This window comes from Hakea prostrata, chromosome 9, assembly GCF_041222555.1.
Source record: "Hakea prostrata isolate BN-2017 chromosome 9, UWA_Hpros_2, whole genome shotgun sequence".
NCBI lineage: Eukaryota > Viridiplantae > Streptophyta > Magnoliopsida > Proteales > Proteaceae > Hakea > Hakea prostrata.
Genome location: NC_142608.1, coordinates 2194177 through 2209482, shown reverse-complemented (window position 1 = coordinate 2209482; position 15306 = coordinate 2194177). Strand labels below are relative to the sequence as shown.

The window sequence follows — 15306 nt, the reverse complement described above, 5'->3', positions numbered from 1 at the left end:
GCCATAATATTTGACTGTTTAAAGTTTAACCATGGGACAAAGCGTTCCATTTAAGTTGTATACTTTCCGAGTACAGGAAGAAGAAGAAGAAGAAACCAAGCCTCATCAATTTTTGAGTGCTTTGTTTCATCAAAATGCATTAGTGTAGCCATTAGATCATTGCATCTGCACCATATCTCAGCTAAGAAGCCACCTTGGAAGATCAGATTGTATGACACTTGAGAATAGCATGAGCAGGGCGGACCCGATGCAATAGTTGGGACCTTCCTTGGGGTTCCACCGCAAAAATAAAAAAGAAAGACCCAAAAGGGGCCACACAAGAAAAAGATAAATAGAAAGAAACGACAAAAAAGGTAAAATAAAGCAACAAATAAAAAAAAACACAGACCAACCCAAAAATAAAGCAAACCAAAACAGGAGGAGAGAAACCAAAAAAAGGAAGAGAGCAAACAAGGAGAGACCACAACATAGACATTTATCACAAACAAAACAAAAACAAAAGCGAAGAAATAAAGAAACAGAATATAAAATCAAATAAAAGAATAACAAAAGAAAAGAGAAAAAAGAAACAAGAATAAATGAGAAAGAGAAAGAGACAAGGGAGAGATCCAAACAAGCCACGAAAGAAAGGGAAGAGAATAAAAGGAAAAAAGAGGAAGGGAGAGGAGATAAGAGAATAAATAAGGATGAAGAGTAGTTTTTAATTAGAAATAATATTGATTTTGAAACCAAAAGATTTTTTCAAAACCAACCCACATAAGAAACAAAGAGAATAAAAGGAAAAAGACGAGAGAGAAGAGAGGGGAGAAAAAAGGGAGAGGATTAGTTTTTATTAGGAGACATGACCCATCATTTTATATTAAAATGCAATAGGGGGCAAAAAGGACAACGGGAGAGAAAACCGGAAAATAAGGATGGGAAATAGGACAATAACCGGGGGGGCCAGGCCCCTCCCCCTCAGGGCCCAGCTATCTCCGCAGGCAAGAGGGAAGATAAGTAAGCTCAAACAAGGAAAATAACTCTAGGGGGAGAGGTATGTGCTCCCCTCACGTTTCTCCACTGCAGTGATCCACTGAGAGGCTCACTTTTATTTCATTTTGTCAGTATAGAGGTAGATTCTATCTTGTATGATGGACAAATATGAGAAAATCACATATCTCTACCCAGACAAGTTGAAGATCTAGAAACATGTTTCAAATGGAGGGCTAGAAAAATTAAAAAAAGAAGAAAGAAAAAGGAAGTAGGCGGCCAAGAGGTTGCACCAGAAATGGAGATGTGGAATGAGGCATTGAGCTGTCTACAGTCCAGATCTAAAGTAGTGGATCTTGACCACCCATTTTGTTTTTGTTGGAGCGTTAGTGGTGTAGTTGAAAAAGAGAAAAAAGAAAACCAAAATGGATGGTCATGCTTGAATCTCGACCGCTAGAATTGATCTAGAATGTAGGTAGCTCAGTGTTGTGCATTAATTAATGCGCAACACTAAAGTACGACCCTGGATTGAGATGGTGAAAAAGGCATAAATAAAACTAATTAAGGGACAAGAATCATTTAACCGACCCCATCCATTGTTAATTTTAGGATTTAGAATAGATACCATAATAGGAATGAAAACAATCTCAACCATTAATAACTAGTTCTAGTTAAGATCTGGGACAGTGGGACCCAATAAATGGGCCGTCGGTAATCCTAACTGCTTTAGCATTGAACCGGTTTCAAACCATACCGATTGACGCGTGTGTTGAATTTTGACGGATTTTGTGGCTGTGGATGAACCGTCGCGTGGTCGACACGTGCCTCAGTGCTGACGATGCATGTAAGTATGTAACAAGGAAGAAAATTTGTTAACCTTCCCAGAATCCCGGAAGAATTCATCAGTAGCCTTCCAGGAATCCATCTCGTGGATTCTCCGAAGTTTAAGCTTACAACGAATCCATTTGATTAAGCGAAAATCTCTCTCTCTCTCTCTCTCTCTCTCTCTCTCTCTCCTTCATCTGGTCGGAATTCCGGAATTACTGTAAAAGAGATTGCTAGTATCTAATCCTCCATTGTTTTTCTTCATCTGTTCTTTAGCTTTTGAAACCCTAATTCTTCAGTCAACTGCCTTACCTGATTCTTGTTGTTCTCTTATACGGAAAATTCGAGTTTCATTTGGCGATTCTAATATTTAATTTATCAGTTTTTTTCCCCTCTTTTTTTTTTTATCTGTATAATATTTTAGATTTTTTCGCCCATTTATTTTGGAAGAAGATAATGTCGGAGAAATTTTCACCCACTCTAAGGATTGGCGATCTCAATGACTACATCGCACCATCGCAAGCTTGCATTGTTTCTCTAAAGGGTCTTAAGGCAACCACAAATACGAAGCAGGATAAAGCAGAGGTAGCGGTTTTAATTAGGTTACCATTCTTCGTGTTTCTGTTTCTTTATTATGAAAATTTTGAGATTTAAAGTTGGTTAATCTAGATCAGTGACGTTGTAATTATGTGTAGAATTCAGAAAATTTTGAGGTTCTGCTTTTTGTTATTATTATTCGATAGAACTTCTAGGTATTGCTTCGTTTGCAGGGGGCTATCTTTGGTGGTTTAGTATGTTCACTTTTAGCCTACTACTTCTTCCTCCCTTTTAGTCTTTTACTTTTTTTCCATTCCAAGTGGAAAAGTTATCATGAACACAATCGATTCGTTTTGGTTCCATAGTTGATAAATACTACTTTTATGCCCATCACCCCCCCCCAAAAAAAAAAAGAAGCTGACTGCAATCATTGTTAATGTTTTAACAGAACCAAGAGAAGGCTACTCTCCCAATCAAACCACCGCCAGAACCAGTTAAAATTTCATTGAATGATTGCTTAGCATGCAGGTAAATGATTTCCTCATTTCCCCACTAGTTCAGTGTTTTATGAATGTTGCCTTCTGTGGCATAACTTTGAAGACTTTTTTTTCTTCAAATCAAACACAATATAAATATTTTTAGTTTTCAGTTCATTGTCTTAAACCACTGATGTATCTTAAGCATTGAAGCTTACTATCTTACGTGGTTTTGTCAAGTTTTCCAAATACAGAGTCAGGAAAAAGTTTTGTTTTCATTTATACAGAAGATTTCATTGTGTTGTATGGAAATCATAATTATGTTAGAGATGATAACATGGTGTACCAGTGGTATATGCAATATGGGAATATTCCGAGTACAGGATAAAGGTCAATCATTAGCATGATTATATTAGTGCCGAGAAAACTATCTTCCTCACCAGCAGAAGATTCTGGGGACTCCTTTGCTATATGCGTCTCCCATCTTTTATTCGGAACCCCATTGAACTGTACATCCTTCTCAAATCTGCCTCCTTTTCCCCTTATGTTCTTTCTCTCACTTGAAATAATCCAGAAAATTGCTAGGGGGAATATTATCCACTAGGTTTATCCTCTCACAACAAACTCCCCTTGGATGATGGATTGGTGCTTCCTACTGCACACCAAATAGCCTGATAAGAGTATAGCCATATATCAACTGTGGCTTATACCAGAAAACTAGCATGGCATAGTTTCCGTTATTAGATTCACAAAGAGTGCAGCTGGTTTGGCTAGTGCACTGAAGGTTATGCCGAGTCACTAAGTTGTGTATGATCCAAAACCATAAAGCATTCTAACCTTGGAGGGAAAAGGTTGCAACTATAGGTAAGGCACTATTGAATTACATCATTCATTAACTTTGAAGCAAGAAAGTAGGTGTAATTTAGGTTTAATGATTACTTTATGACATAAGATTTCCTTTGGCGGTCACTTTAAAACAGATAATTGGTATGGCTCTTAGTGAGATTTACTCTTTTTTTGAGGTGGGGTTTGGGGGGGGGGTCAGGAGGGCGTTAGGTTTGGGGGTTGGGATAGTCTGGAGGTAGAACATGGAGAACAGAATGTTTACTACCTTTCTGATATCTCCACTCCATTTGTTTTACTTTCTTAATTAATTATATTCAGAAGATTTGTCAATATCTTTAAAGATTACTTCACTAGGGTGTTATGGAGATGCATAAATATGGGCTCCAAGTGTTCTTCAATTGTTCTGCAGCTGATGTTTAATGATCAAATGTGTAGCATGTTTTGGTACAGTGTCCAGAAAACATTTTGTTTGATTTATCAGTTCATGTGCATTTTCTTATCATTTTAGTTTGTCATTTATCAAACAGCTTATTACCATATTCCTGTAATTTAAGGCTGATACTGATTTCCTTGTGTAATACAGTGGCTGCATAACATCTGCTGAGACAATTATGCTTGAGAAGCAGAGCTTGGAGGAGTTCCTTTCTCATCTCAATTCCGGGAAAGCTGTTATTGTTTCTCTTTCTTCACAATCAAGGGCTTCTTTAGCTGTTCACTTTGGTCTTTCTCCACTTCAGGTATGGTAGTTTGAAAGCTTACCCCATTTTGGTTTCTTTGTTATCATGAAAAAGAATACAGTAGTTGATTCTAGACCATTTACCTTAAGTTGCACATCTTCTTTGGGAAAAAGATATTTGCAAATAATATATTCTTTTCCAATATTCAGGTTTTCAGGAAACTCACAACCTTGTTCAAATCATTGGGTGCAAAGGCTGTGTTTGATGTAAGCTGCAGTAGAGATTTATCACTCATTGAAGCTTGCAATGAATTTGTTACAAGATTCCAACAACATCAGTCAATTGACATTGAAGGACAGAATTCATCACTCCCAATGCTTTCTTCAGCATGTCCAGGTATCCATTACCCCTGCCATTTTGATCAGTTCTATGGGGACACCCAGTAATTGGGACAAAAATGATTAATCAGATTAGTTATGTCCTTAAATGGAGGCTATGTTTGATATGAGCTGCAGTACAGATTTGTAAACTGGTATACCCAATGTACAATGCTCCTGCCATTGCAGGATGTGGGGAGGGTCGTAATCTACACAGCCTGACCACTCTTTTCACAAAGAGGCTGTTTACGCACTGGAGCGCAGACCCCATGGTCAAAATGCAGCACCCTTTATCAGTGCACAAAACCCCACTCACCCATTCCTCTATCTTTCTCTCTTCTCTGCTGTGTGTACTTGTTGTAATTCATTTGTCAGCTGATCCAGCTAGCATCATTCAACTGATGGTCTGGGAACGATAGGAAGAAGTGTTAATTATATCATATCATGGCAACAACATTTGCAGCTTTTTTTTTTTCTATGCACACTTAAAAATCATTTGGATTATATTTGCCAAATTTAATCTTATCTGAAGATTCTGAACAACGCAGGTTGGTTACTTATATCCTCCTCTGTCATTGTCTCCATCAAGAGGCATTGTAGTGAGATCTCAGGGTTATCTGAAATAACTAATTCTTTGTATGCAGGCACCCATTTGATGCATTCACCATCCATTATTTGGTTGGACTTGTAGTGTAACTGAATTTCATTATATAACTTGCAATATCAATAGTTCAGAAATTGATGGTCTAAGAAAATGTACCACCGAGAATATAGTTCACATGTTATTAACAAAAATTATTGTCAGAGAGGGACCAACTTTAAAATCTTGGGAAAATGATAGATTCTAAAAAGTATATACTTGAGTGAAGAAGGGGTTGAAAATGGGAGTGAAATGTTTTCTCCCACAAGGTAAGCTGCTGTGCTGTTGGGAAGATTTCTTTTTGGTTGTGTATGATGTAAATAGTTTGGCATATTTTTGTAGCCTATTATAACATTAATTAATTGACTATCAGAGCATCTGAACAATGCCTTTCTGCAAATGTCTAAAATCATGTATGCTTAACCAGCGTCGAACATGTGACATGGACTTCGCTAAGCTTGTCAACTAGTTGAAATATAAGCTAAAGTTTTCAATTATTTCTCAGTTCTGGGTGATTGACGTGTCAAATGATAATCCTTATGCCTTGCCTATCCAAACAAAAGATGTATTTCCAGATTTTGTCAAGTTTTAGATATCAGAACGATCTGTTTTACTTATGGTGCTCAATTGTTTCAAAGTGATTTAATCTATTCTATCTGAGTTTTGTCATGCGATGATAACGGTGATAATTTTTGGCTCTCAGGTTGGATTTGCTATGCTGAAAAAACACTTGGATCTTATATTCTGCCTTATATTTCCTCTGTGAAGAGTCCCCAGCAAGCAATTGGGGCAGCTATTAAGCATCACATTTGTCAGACAATGGGTTTCAGGTTAGTTATTCTTTAAGCTATTATACTGCTCTGTATTTCTAATAATAAGTCCGTAATAGAAGATTTTTAATTCTGAATTTCTTTTTCCAGTTGGAGTTGAAAGTAAATCGGAGCTTTTGGACTCTGTTCCCCTTTACATGTTTTTAATATTAATAACATTGTAGCCCTGGGATTCACTTCCCCTTCCCCTCTTTTGTTTGATATAGAGTGAGATCTTCATATATACTTTAGGTTAAATCCAAAAAGAAGAAAGAGAAATAATATTTTTCCCTAAGTCCTGCACTTTTTCTTGATTAAACAAGATATGTTATTGAAAGTTCTTCATAATGATGTGAACTCTGTACATACAGCTTAGCATCAGACTCCTTTTACTTACTCTCTTTGTACGTTTCAGTAACTCAAATCTGTTTATACCTGATAGGCCAGAGAATGTCTACCATGTGACAGTGATGCCATGTTATGATAAAAAACTTGAAGCTTCTAGAGATGATTTTGTGTTTACGGTGAAGCCTCAAGGAGAAGATAGCCCTGAATGTGATGCAAGCCAGAGGATTGCAGAGGTAGATTCAGTCTTGACAACTGGGGAGGTTTTGGAATTGATACAGGTATTCCAATTTTCTTTATTGTTTCCCCAACTGTTACGGCATGCTTTGTTAGCAAAATATTAAATGGTTCTGTTAACTGACTGCTGCAGTTAAAATCTGTGAATTTCAAGAACTTGGAGGAGTCTCCTCTAGATAAACTGTAAGGAGTTCTTTCATCTTTCTCTCCCCCCCCCCCCCCCCCAACAACTATATATATAATTTATCTTAGCTAAAATGATGATATACTCTGTAACTATACCTTCAGGCTGACAAATGTTAATGAAGAAGGACGTCTTTATGGGGTCAATGGAAGCTCTGGTGGTTATGCAGAAACAATATTTCGCTATGCTTCTAAAATACTCTTTGGAAAAGAAATTGAAGGCCCTATCGACTTCAAAATAATGCGGAATTCAGATTTCCGCGAATTTAATCTCAAAGTAGGTTGTTTAAATTAACTGTTTTTCTGTTTTAAGGAAATTCTGTTGACCTGTCTGCTAGACCTGAAATCTTCTAGCATCAGTTACTCACAGGCGGTTAAGGAGTGAACACATCTGGATTAACATCTTCAATGCCGAGAATTAACCTATCGACTCCCATTTGGATAAAATTCTAATTTTGGGTTCTCATGTGTTAGTTCCAGAATTGGCTGACTGGGGATTACTTTTCCTTTCCCTGAGCTACTACCCAAAAGTTTCATATATTAGAATGTTTTCCTGAGGCAGATTCCATCATTGTGAGCATGCTTCTATTGAATTCCAAATTTTCTGTTATGAAATGCTTGCCAAAATTCATATTGCAGACTGATTTAATCATTTAAAATTTTTGTTCCACTTGGGAACTACTGTTTATCAACTTGTCTACCATACAATGAAGGACCCCACCAACTTACATTGAGTTTCAAGTGTTTTTCTGATGCTATAGTGTCTAATGAATGAAACTATTTTCTCTAATAGGTGGAAGGGAAAACAGTGTTGAGATTTGCACTTTGTTATGGATTCCGGAACCTGCAGAATATTGTGAGAAAAATTAAAATCGGGAAGTGCGATTATCACTTTTTGGAAGTCATGGCATGTCCTTCTGGTACTCCTGTTTTTTGCCTGTAGTTTACCAGTTGTCTGTCCTCCAGACTGAAGCAGGTGGTTAGGCAGTGGAATAATGGCCACTTACTTTGTTAACAGGTTGTTTGAATGGTGGAGGTCAAATCAAACCAAAGGCTGGCCAGTCTGCCAAGGATTTAATTCAGTCATTGGAGACAGTATATATGGAAGATGTAAGTCTTTTTGGAGAATTTGATTTCTTAATCATCTTCACTTTGTTGAAGTTTTCAAGGCATCAATTAAATTATTTTTAGTTTCTTTCAGTCGTTGCAAGCCTGAATCTTTGCTTGTTATCTCTTAAATTATAGCATTTTCCCATATATCAGACTATATAAAGGGAACATGTGTCTTGTAGACGGGCAGTAACAATCCACATCCAATTCAATTCTCTCAAGTCAGCAGAGTTGTATCTAATTATCAACACAACATGCTTTGCCATGCCAAGCATGGAGGTTGGGTCTGCACAAAGTTAAATGTGCAGATTTAAGAAGTCACAAGAACTGGGAAATGTGTGAGAATGGCCTTGGAGAAATGGTGAGAACTTAAACAGTTATAGATTTATTAGAGTTGCTGACAAATATGACTATTGAGAGTTCAATTAGAAACAGGATCCAATTAGCTAATCCAGTTTTATTGGGATAAAGGGTGTGTTTCTTTTTTTTTTTTTTTTTTTTGGGGGGGGGGGGGGGGTTGGTGGTAAGGCTGAATTGAGTTGTATGAGAGGTTACAGCTCGAACTGTCCTTTTCATTAGGATAGCATCCATGGTTTTAAGGGGATGGGAGATAGTCAATAGCAATGTAGGCACCCTCCTCATGTGATTCATTGCTTTGCTGGGATGTAGGGGATCACAATGAAATGCTATCAGCAGTCAATGAAAGAGAGATGGTTTCTTGCGAAATTACCTGTTGACTTAATTCTGTTTCTGTTTCTCCTGGTTTCCTCTGTTTATTTGTTTTTTATTCTTTCCTTTTGCCTTTTGTTCCCAATCCGGTGTTTGGTGGAGCAAGGGTGAACTTGGAATGCTTTTGGAATGTGGCTGGGGGTTTATTCTGATGTCTGCAGTAGTAATTTTATTGATGCAGCTCATGTTTGATACTAGTTGTGCCCCCCTCCCCCTGCAAGTGTGGCTTTATAAAAGTCATAAAAGCAAGAATCTGAAAGCATTAACAACAAAGCCTAAGATCTGCTGACTCGGGTATTCTGACATCTAAAAGGAATCTCCATCTACATCATATTAAGTCAAGAAAGATGTGGCATCTCTAATAGCCCTCAGTTCTGATCAATTTCTGCAATATTCTTGGGCTCACTCCTTTTTAGTTTCTATTCAGTTGGACATTAAATCTCATGTAAACTTCTTTGTTCTTTTTCTCTTCTACTGGTCTTCTTTTTTCCTGAAAAGGGGTGAGGGGCTGTATTAGGGTTTAAGGGAAAAATGTGGCTTTGCTACAATGAATGTCTCAACCAATGAATATGGGGGTTGAGCGTAAGTCTTCCTCAATATCAAGGGATCGGTTTAGGTTGTGTCTGGACATACAAAAAGAAAAGCCACCCGATTAGAAGTACACACAAACAAAGAGATAAAGAGAAAAGAGAGGGGGGGGGGTTGAATCCCATTCCCTATGCTATGTGCACTTGCTCACTTGCATACTTATTTTAATTTTTTTTGTAATCACTGAGCCATGCATCTGTGGCTATGTACATTTGCATTTGCACATGCATACATTTATCCTAAAATCTTTGCATACTGATAAACTCTTAGTTTTTTGTCAATTTGGTAGTTAACTAAAGAATGAAATTGGTTAAATTCAGATTTTCATCACCAATCCTTGTGAAAATCCCCTGATAAAGAGCTTATATGAAGAGTGGCTAGTTGAACCTGGTTCAGATAAAGCTAGAAGGCATATGCACACAGTATACCACCCGATGGTTAAAAGCATTACTGCTGAACTGCACAACTGGTGACAGATTCTTTGCTGCCACTACTATCTAAGTTGTTCACCACTTGGTCCAAACATTCCCTGGAAAGCATTCTTGCATTGTCAGATGTGATATCCATGCTTCCCATTTTATGGAATGCCAGCCGTGGAGCATCCAATTTTGTGAGAGGACAAAGTAATCATGTGTATGTAAGAATATAGACAATTTTTGTTTTTTTGGCTGCTCGTGTATATACCATGTATCTTAAATATCATCTGCCTTTGCCTTTTCGTTTTTCCTTCTTCAAACATTGTTTAGATATCCAACAGGGAAACTACGAATACATAATGCTGAAATTATGCACATTAATTGGATACATGAGTTGTAATTATTTGCTTCAAGGATGTATCCATTCTTTTACTATTCAGCTTTAGCTTGGTGGAGATTCTTCAGCTACTGTTTTGAGACTAAATTGCTCCTATGCATAGTGTCCTGGAAGAGTGAAAAGGAGTAATATTATGTTGACCAGTTCTTTTAAAACTGTACTCTGATCGAACTTGCTAAGTTTGGTAGATAAGAAGGTTGAAGTTATATTTACTGAATTGCAATGCAGGTTGGGCCTAATTACCTGCTGATGTTAGTAGGTTTTTCTTCCTTCATTGAGGCTTCTCTTCTACATATTACTGGTGCGAGCTTCCTAGTCCATCAGCAGAATTGATGCATTTTGGGGTCAGTAAATTTACAGTAATGGAATAACACAAATAGGAAAACGTTTGGCATAAGCGTGCCACTTCATTTGATTTTCAAATAGGGTGTCATTTAAAGGGCTATTCTCACACAAACTTTAATATGATTATTCCTTACCTTATCAGTCCTAGTTTTAGCATTCATCCATCTTAGCGTCCTCAAATCTGTTATATTAAGTTTATCTATATTGTACTTGTTTATTTCCCAACACTTTGATATTATACATCATAGTTAATTATATGATGATCCTCTAGAATTTTCTTTTGAGCTAGTTAATTGTGGTTGGTGAACCGCATTTATACATCTGCTAGTCTGACCCAATCACAAAGAAATATTAGATGAAGCGTAAACCATTTGGATTGGAAGTCAACTACGTGTATCAGCAGCAATACATACAATAGGCGTAAGTGCATCTAGTTCTCCGTGCACAGTGGTGGCAATCTTCTTTATATCACACCTTCCCCTTTCCCTGTACCCCTAAGTCAGTATGACTAGCTGACAATGACAAGAAAAGAAAAAAAAATCGTGTCCAAGAAAAGAAGTTGATTTAAATAGTTCACACATATGGAAAGTTACATTTTGAAGTCTTTAGCTACATGTGACAACATGGGGACAAGCTTTTAGAAGCCAATGAAACAAAATTAAACTCCATGCACCTGAAAATCTGAAATTAGCTGCATGGTCTCTAAGGCAGGAGAAGAGAGTGAACTCCACGGAGTTCATCCAAGAGAAGCGAAAGCCCCAAAGACTCTCCTGCTGTAACCCGTTGGATGGAGAGGATTGGTGACCAAAGAAGATCAGAAAACAGACGTCATTGTTTATAGAAGACTTTGCTTGGGTCCTGCGCATTTACATCAAGCTGGTGGTCAGCAGGGGCGGACCTATACAGGGAGGCTATCCCGCGATTTTTTTAAAAATAATATTAATTCCATTATTTTTTTTTTTAATTTTTATATAAATTTCCTTTATTTTTTTTTAAGTTTTTTCTCTTCCCACATGTGAAATAAGAATAATTTTTAAAAATAAAATAATGGGTATAAAAGCCCTTCCCAAAAAAAAACCTCTCCCCCCCCCCCCCCCTCCCCCCCCCCCCCCTCCTTCCCCTCTTTTTTTCTTCTTTTTTCTTCTCCTTCTTTTTTTATAAATTTAAAAAAAAAAAAAAAAAAAAAAAAATTTTTTTTTTTTTATAAATAATATTTATTATGGATGTCCATTACCCCAAAGAGATTGTACTTCCAATTGAAGATCTCAATTACCTCATGATGCAATATTGGTGAAAATCACAACCATCTCATTACACAATATTGGCAGTCAATATTTCCATTCTATGCACCTTCTATCTTGGGCGGCAATCTATCTTTCCATATCAAGAATATCTTATTGTGTGCAAGAATCATATATTGTATTTCCATATCAGAGTAGATGCTCCTTCTACTATAAATATGTAATGCACTCAATGAATGAATCAGTTCGATTGAACTCATCTTGTCTTTCTTCTTTGTATCTAATATATTTTCTCTTTATTTTATAACACGTTATCGCACGATTCCGCTCAAGAACGAATCCGCTCAAGTATTGCGTTTGAGAAGAAAGACAAAGAGACTATGTATCATTATGTTTTCTATTCCAAAGTGAAAAGAATGATCAACCTCCTCGCACGTTTTGTAAACAATGGAGTTTACCTTGTCCATCTTGAAATGTAAGTGCATCATGATAAAACGGTATGTGTTTTATTGAATCTAAGAATCAATCAAATAATAAGATATTATGTTGCTTTAACGATTGTGGTTTTATTTATTGTATATAGTGGTTGCTAGCTTTGCACCACAAATATTGTTCAATGCACCTGAGTTGCAAGATTTGAAATTGTAAATGAATACAGCTTTAGATGCACATGAAGTTGCAAGATTTGAAACCGTAAATAAGTACAGCTCAGATGCACTTGAAGTTGCAAGATTTGAAACGAAATGAATCACATGAGATGCACATGAAGTTGCAAGATTTGAAACGAAATGAATGCTAAATGCACATGAAGTTGCAAGATTTGAAACGTGAAATGAATACAGTTCACAGATGCACATGAAGTTGCAAGATTTGACAACCAGAGATGCACATGAAATTGCAAGATTTGAAACGTAAATAAATACAGTTCTCAGATGCACATGAAATTGCAAGATTTGAAACAGAAATAAATACAGGCTTTGTAGTTTTTGAAATTAATTCTCTTTTGAAATTATAAAGAGAAAATATTATTCATGAAAATATCCCAACAAATTTTCAAGTTTCAGATTTGTTGTTACAATAGTAATATTGTAAAAGGAGTTTTAAGAAATACTCGAATGATATCATGCCTATTTGTGGCTGAGTAAAATAATGGACTATTAATGAAAAGTCATGAAGCTCGCCTTATTGGTTCTGTCCATTCCCCGAAGTGAATGCAACAATTCATGATATGCCTGAAAGAAGGCAAAATTAAAATTATGGTCATGACTGTGGAAGAGGATGAGGCAAAAGACGGAATAAACCGCATTATTATGGAAGTAAATAAGAGAATAATAAGGATTTCAATATAACAATCAAGAAGTGAAGATAATATACCAATTGGTATGAAAGCATAGACATGTACTACATACACAATATTTAATTAAGCTGTCAAGCCTTAATTAAAGAAATAAAAATAATGTGGAGATAAATTAGATTTCCAAAATCATGATACGAGCAAGCACAAAAGGAATGATGATGGCCACAGACACATATCTAGATGCCAAACTCGAAGATAATAGTTGAAGATTTGATTATGTAATCAAAATCTCATATGTTAGTTTACTTAAATTAACACAAAATTGATAAACAAATATGTTGTTTCATGTTGATGAAGAATGTGAATATCAATCGGAGATAAACAGAGAAAAATATACATATTCTATTTGATGATACGGAAGCCAATGTCAATAAAATAGTACAACATTGATTGGAAGCCGAAGAGCTAATCTATAACGGAGATAAAATTGGTTATAAATAATTCATTATTGTAGTAAGCCAAAGAAACTTATTAAGTTTCAAAGCTACAAAATATTATCAGATTGAGACTACAAAAATGGTATAAGTAAATATCTATACAAAGTTATTAGATATCCCAAGTACTACAAAACATGGTAAAACATGCGGGTAAACAAATGAACAGACAAAATATATTGGCAGACCGGTTGGACAAGACAAGTATGATCAAAAATTATGAAAAAATGTCATCCAGAAGAAAAGACCAATAAGTGAACTGTATGTTTGTCCAAAAATAATAAATACACCACTAAAGTGAGATTGAACAAGGAAACGAAGAGGGTGAAAGATGGGAACCCACAGGGACACAAATAATATAAAATAGATGCACAAAAGTGGCACAGTATGATATGAACCGAAGGTGCGAGATTGTTTGCCAAATAATGAGATTAAGAGCATAAAGAATATAAGATAAAGAATTGTCGATAATGGAAAACTCGCAGATTATATATAACAACGAGATACTGAATAGCTGATGTATATCCAAAATGGTTTAGCAAAATATTAAAATGTCAATTAATAGCAAACCATGGTATGAGAACAAAGCATCAGACGACGGCCAAAAGGTTGTCATAAACCCAACAATGGCATGGCAAGCAAAAACAAAAGGATGGGGCAGCAAACTCCACCAAAGACAAAGATGAGTTCCCAAATAAAGTTGGGAATATATGTTGAATATAAACTCTATATAATGCAATATATTGCCAATGATAGGAGATTTATTTAATGAATTAGTTTTCCAACATGAGGGGGAGAGAATAAAAGTTGGAAAAAGAGATGATGAGCATACAACCAAGACAGACAGGAACGAAGCAAAGGATAATGCAAAAAAAAAACAAAGACAAGAGACAAACAACACGAAATGCAAAGAATGATGCAAGACAATCTATAGCAAATGAAAAAACACGAAAATGTGGAAGATCAATCGGCCAAGGATAAAATCCTAGAAAAGGAAAGGATCAAATGATCAAGATGGTCAAATATGAAGATAGCATGCAAAACAAAAGGGATGATAATCAAAGAAGATAGAACGAAGCATACAGAAATCACCTTGATCTTCAATGAAATGGTGAAATATATGTCAGAATGCAAGTGATAACGACAGATATGAAGTGTGCCACGGATGTGAGAAGTTGGTATATGATAATGGAATGACGTATCAAAGATACCAATGATGTTATCACGGGGAGAAAAAGACCCAACAAGGATCCCGGGTTCGGTAAGGTTTAATGAGGAACAAAGAATAGATATGTATACCCCTCACTAAGACCACGGTTCTAGTAAGGTTAACGAGGTAATTACATTGATGGACATCCAAGGGGAGTGTTATAAATAATATTATTAGGATGTCCATACCCCAAAGAGATTGTACCCAATGAAGATCTCAAACCCATGATGCAATATTGGTGAAAACACAACATCTCATACACAATAGACAATACAATACCATCTGGCCAACACCCATATCAAGAATATCTTATTGTGCAAGAATCATATAGTACAAGAGAGATGCCCCACTATAAAATGTAATGCACCAACGAAGAAGCATAACACTGCTTCCATAATATATTCTCTTATTTTATAACACTGTTAGGTATCAAAATTTATTCTAATTAGAAACTAACCCCGATCTTATTTACCTCTCCTCTTCCTATTTATCCTCCATCTCAATTTATTTATTCTTTTTTCTTCTTCCTATTATTTCTTCTCTATAAGCGTGGGTTAA

At 36.1% G+C, this 15306-nt stretch overlaps 1 protein-coding gene across 1 annotated transcript; it reads left to right on the top strand.

Moving 5' to 3' along the window:
* Window positions 1–1864: 1864 nt before the first annotated feature.
* LOC149003994 (protein NAR1-like) lies at window positions 1865–10715 on the top strand. The gene is made up of 11 exons (XM_089168682.1): window positions 1865–2379; window positions 2780–2859; window positions 4237–4390; window positions 4540–4726; window positions 6051–6177; window positions 6599–6782; window positions 6872–6921; window positions 7027–7198; window positions 7715–7841; window positions 7940–8031; window positions 9669–10715. The coding sequence occupies exons 1-11, from the start codon at window positions 2251–2253 to the stop codon at window positions 9819–9821; spliced, it is 1455 nt and encodes a 484-aa protein (XP_089024808.1). The 5' UTR covers window positions 1865–2250; the 3' UTR covers window positions 9822–10715.
* Window positions 10716–15306: the final 4591 nt, after the last annotated feature.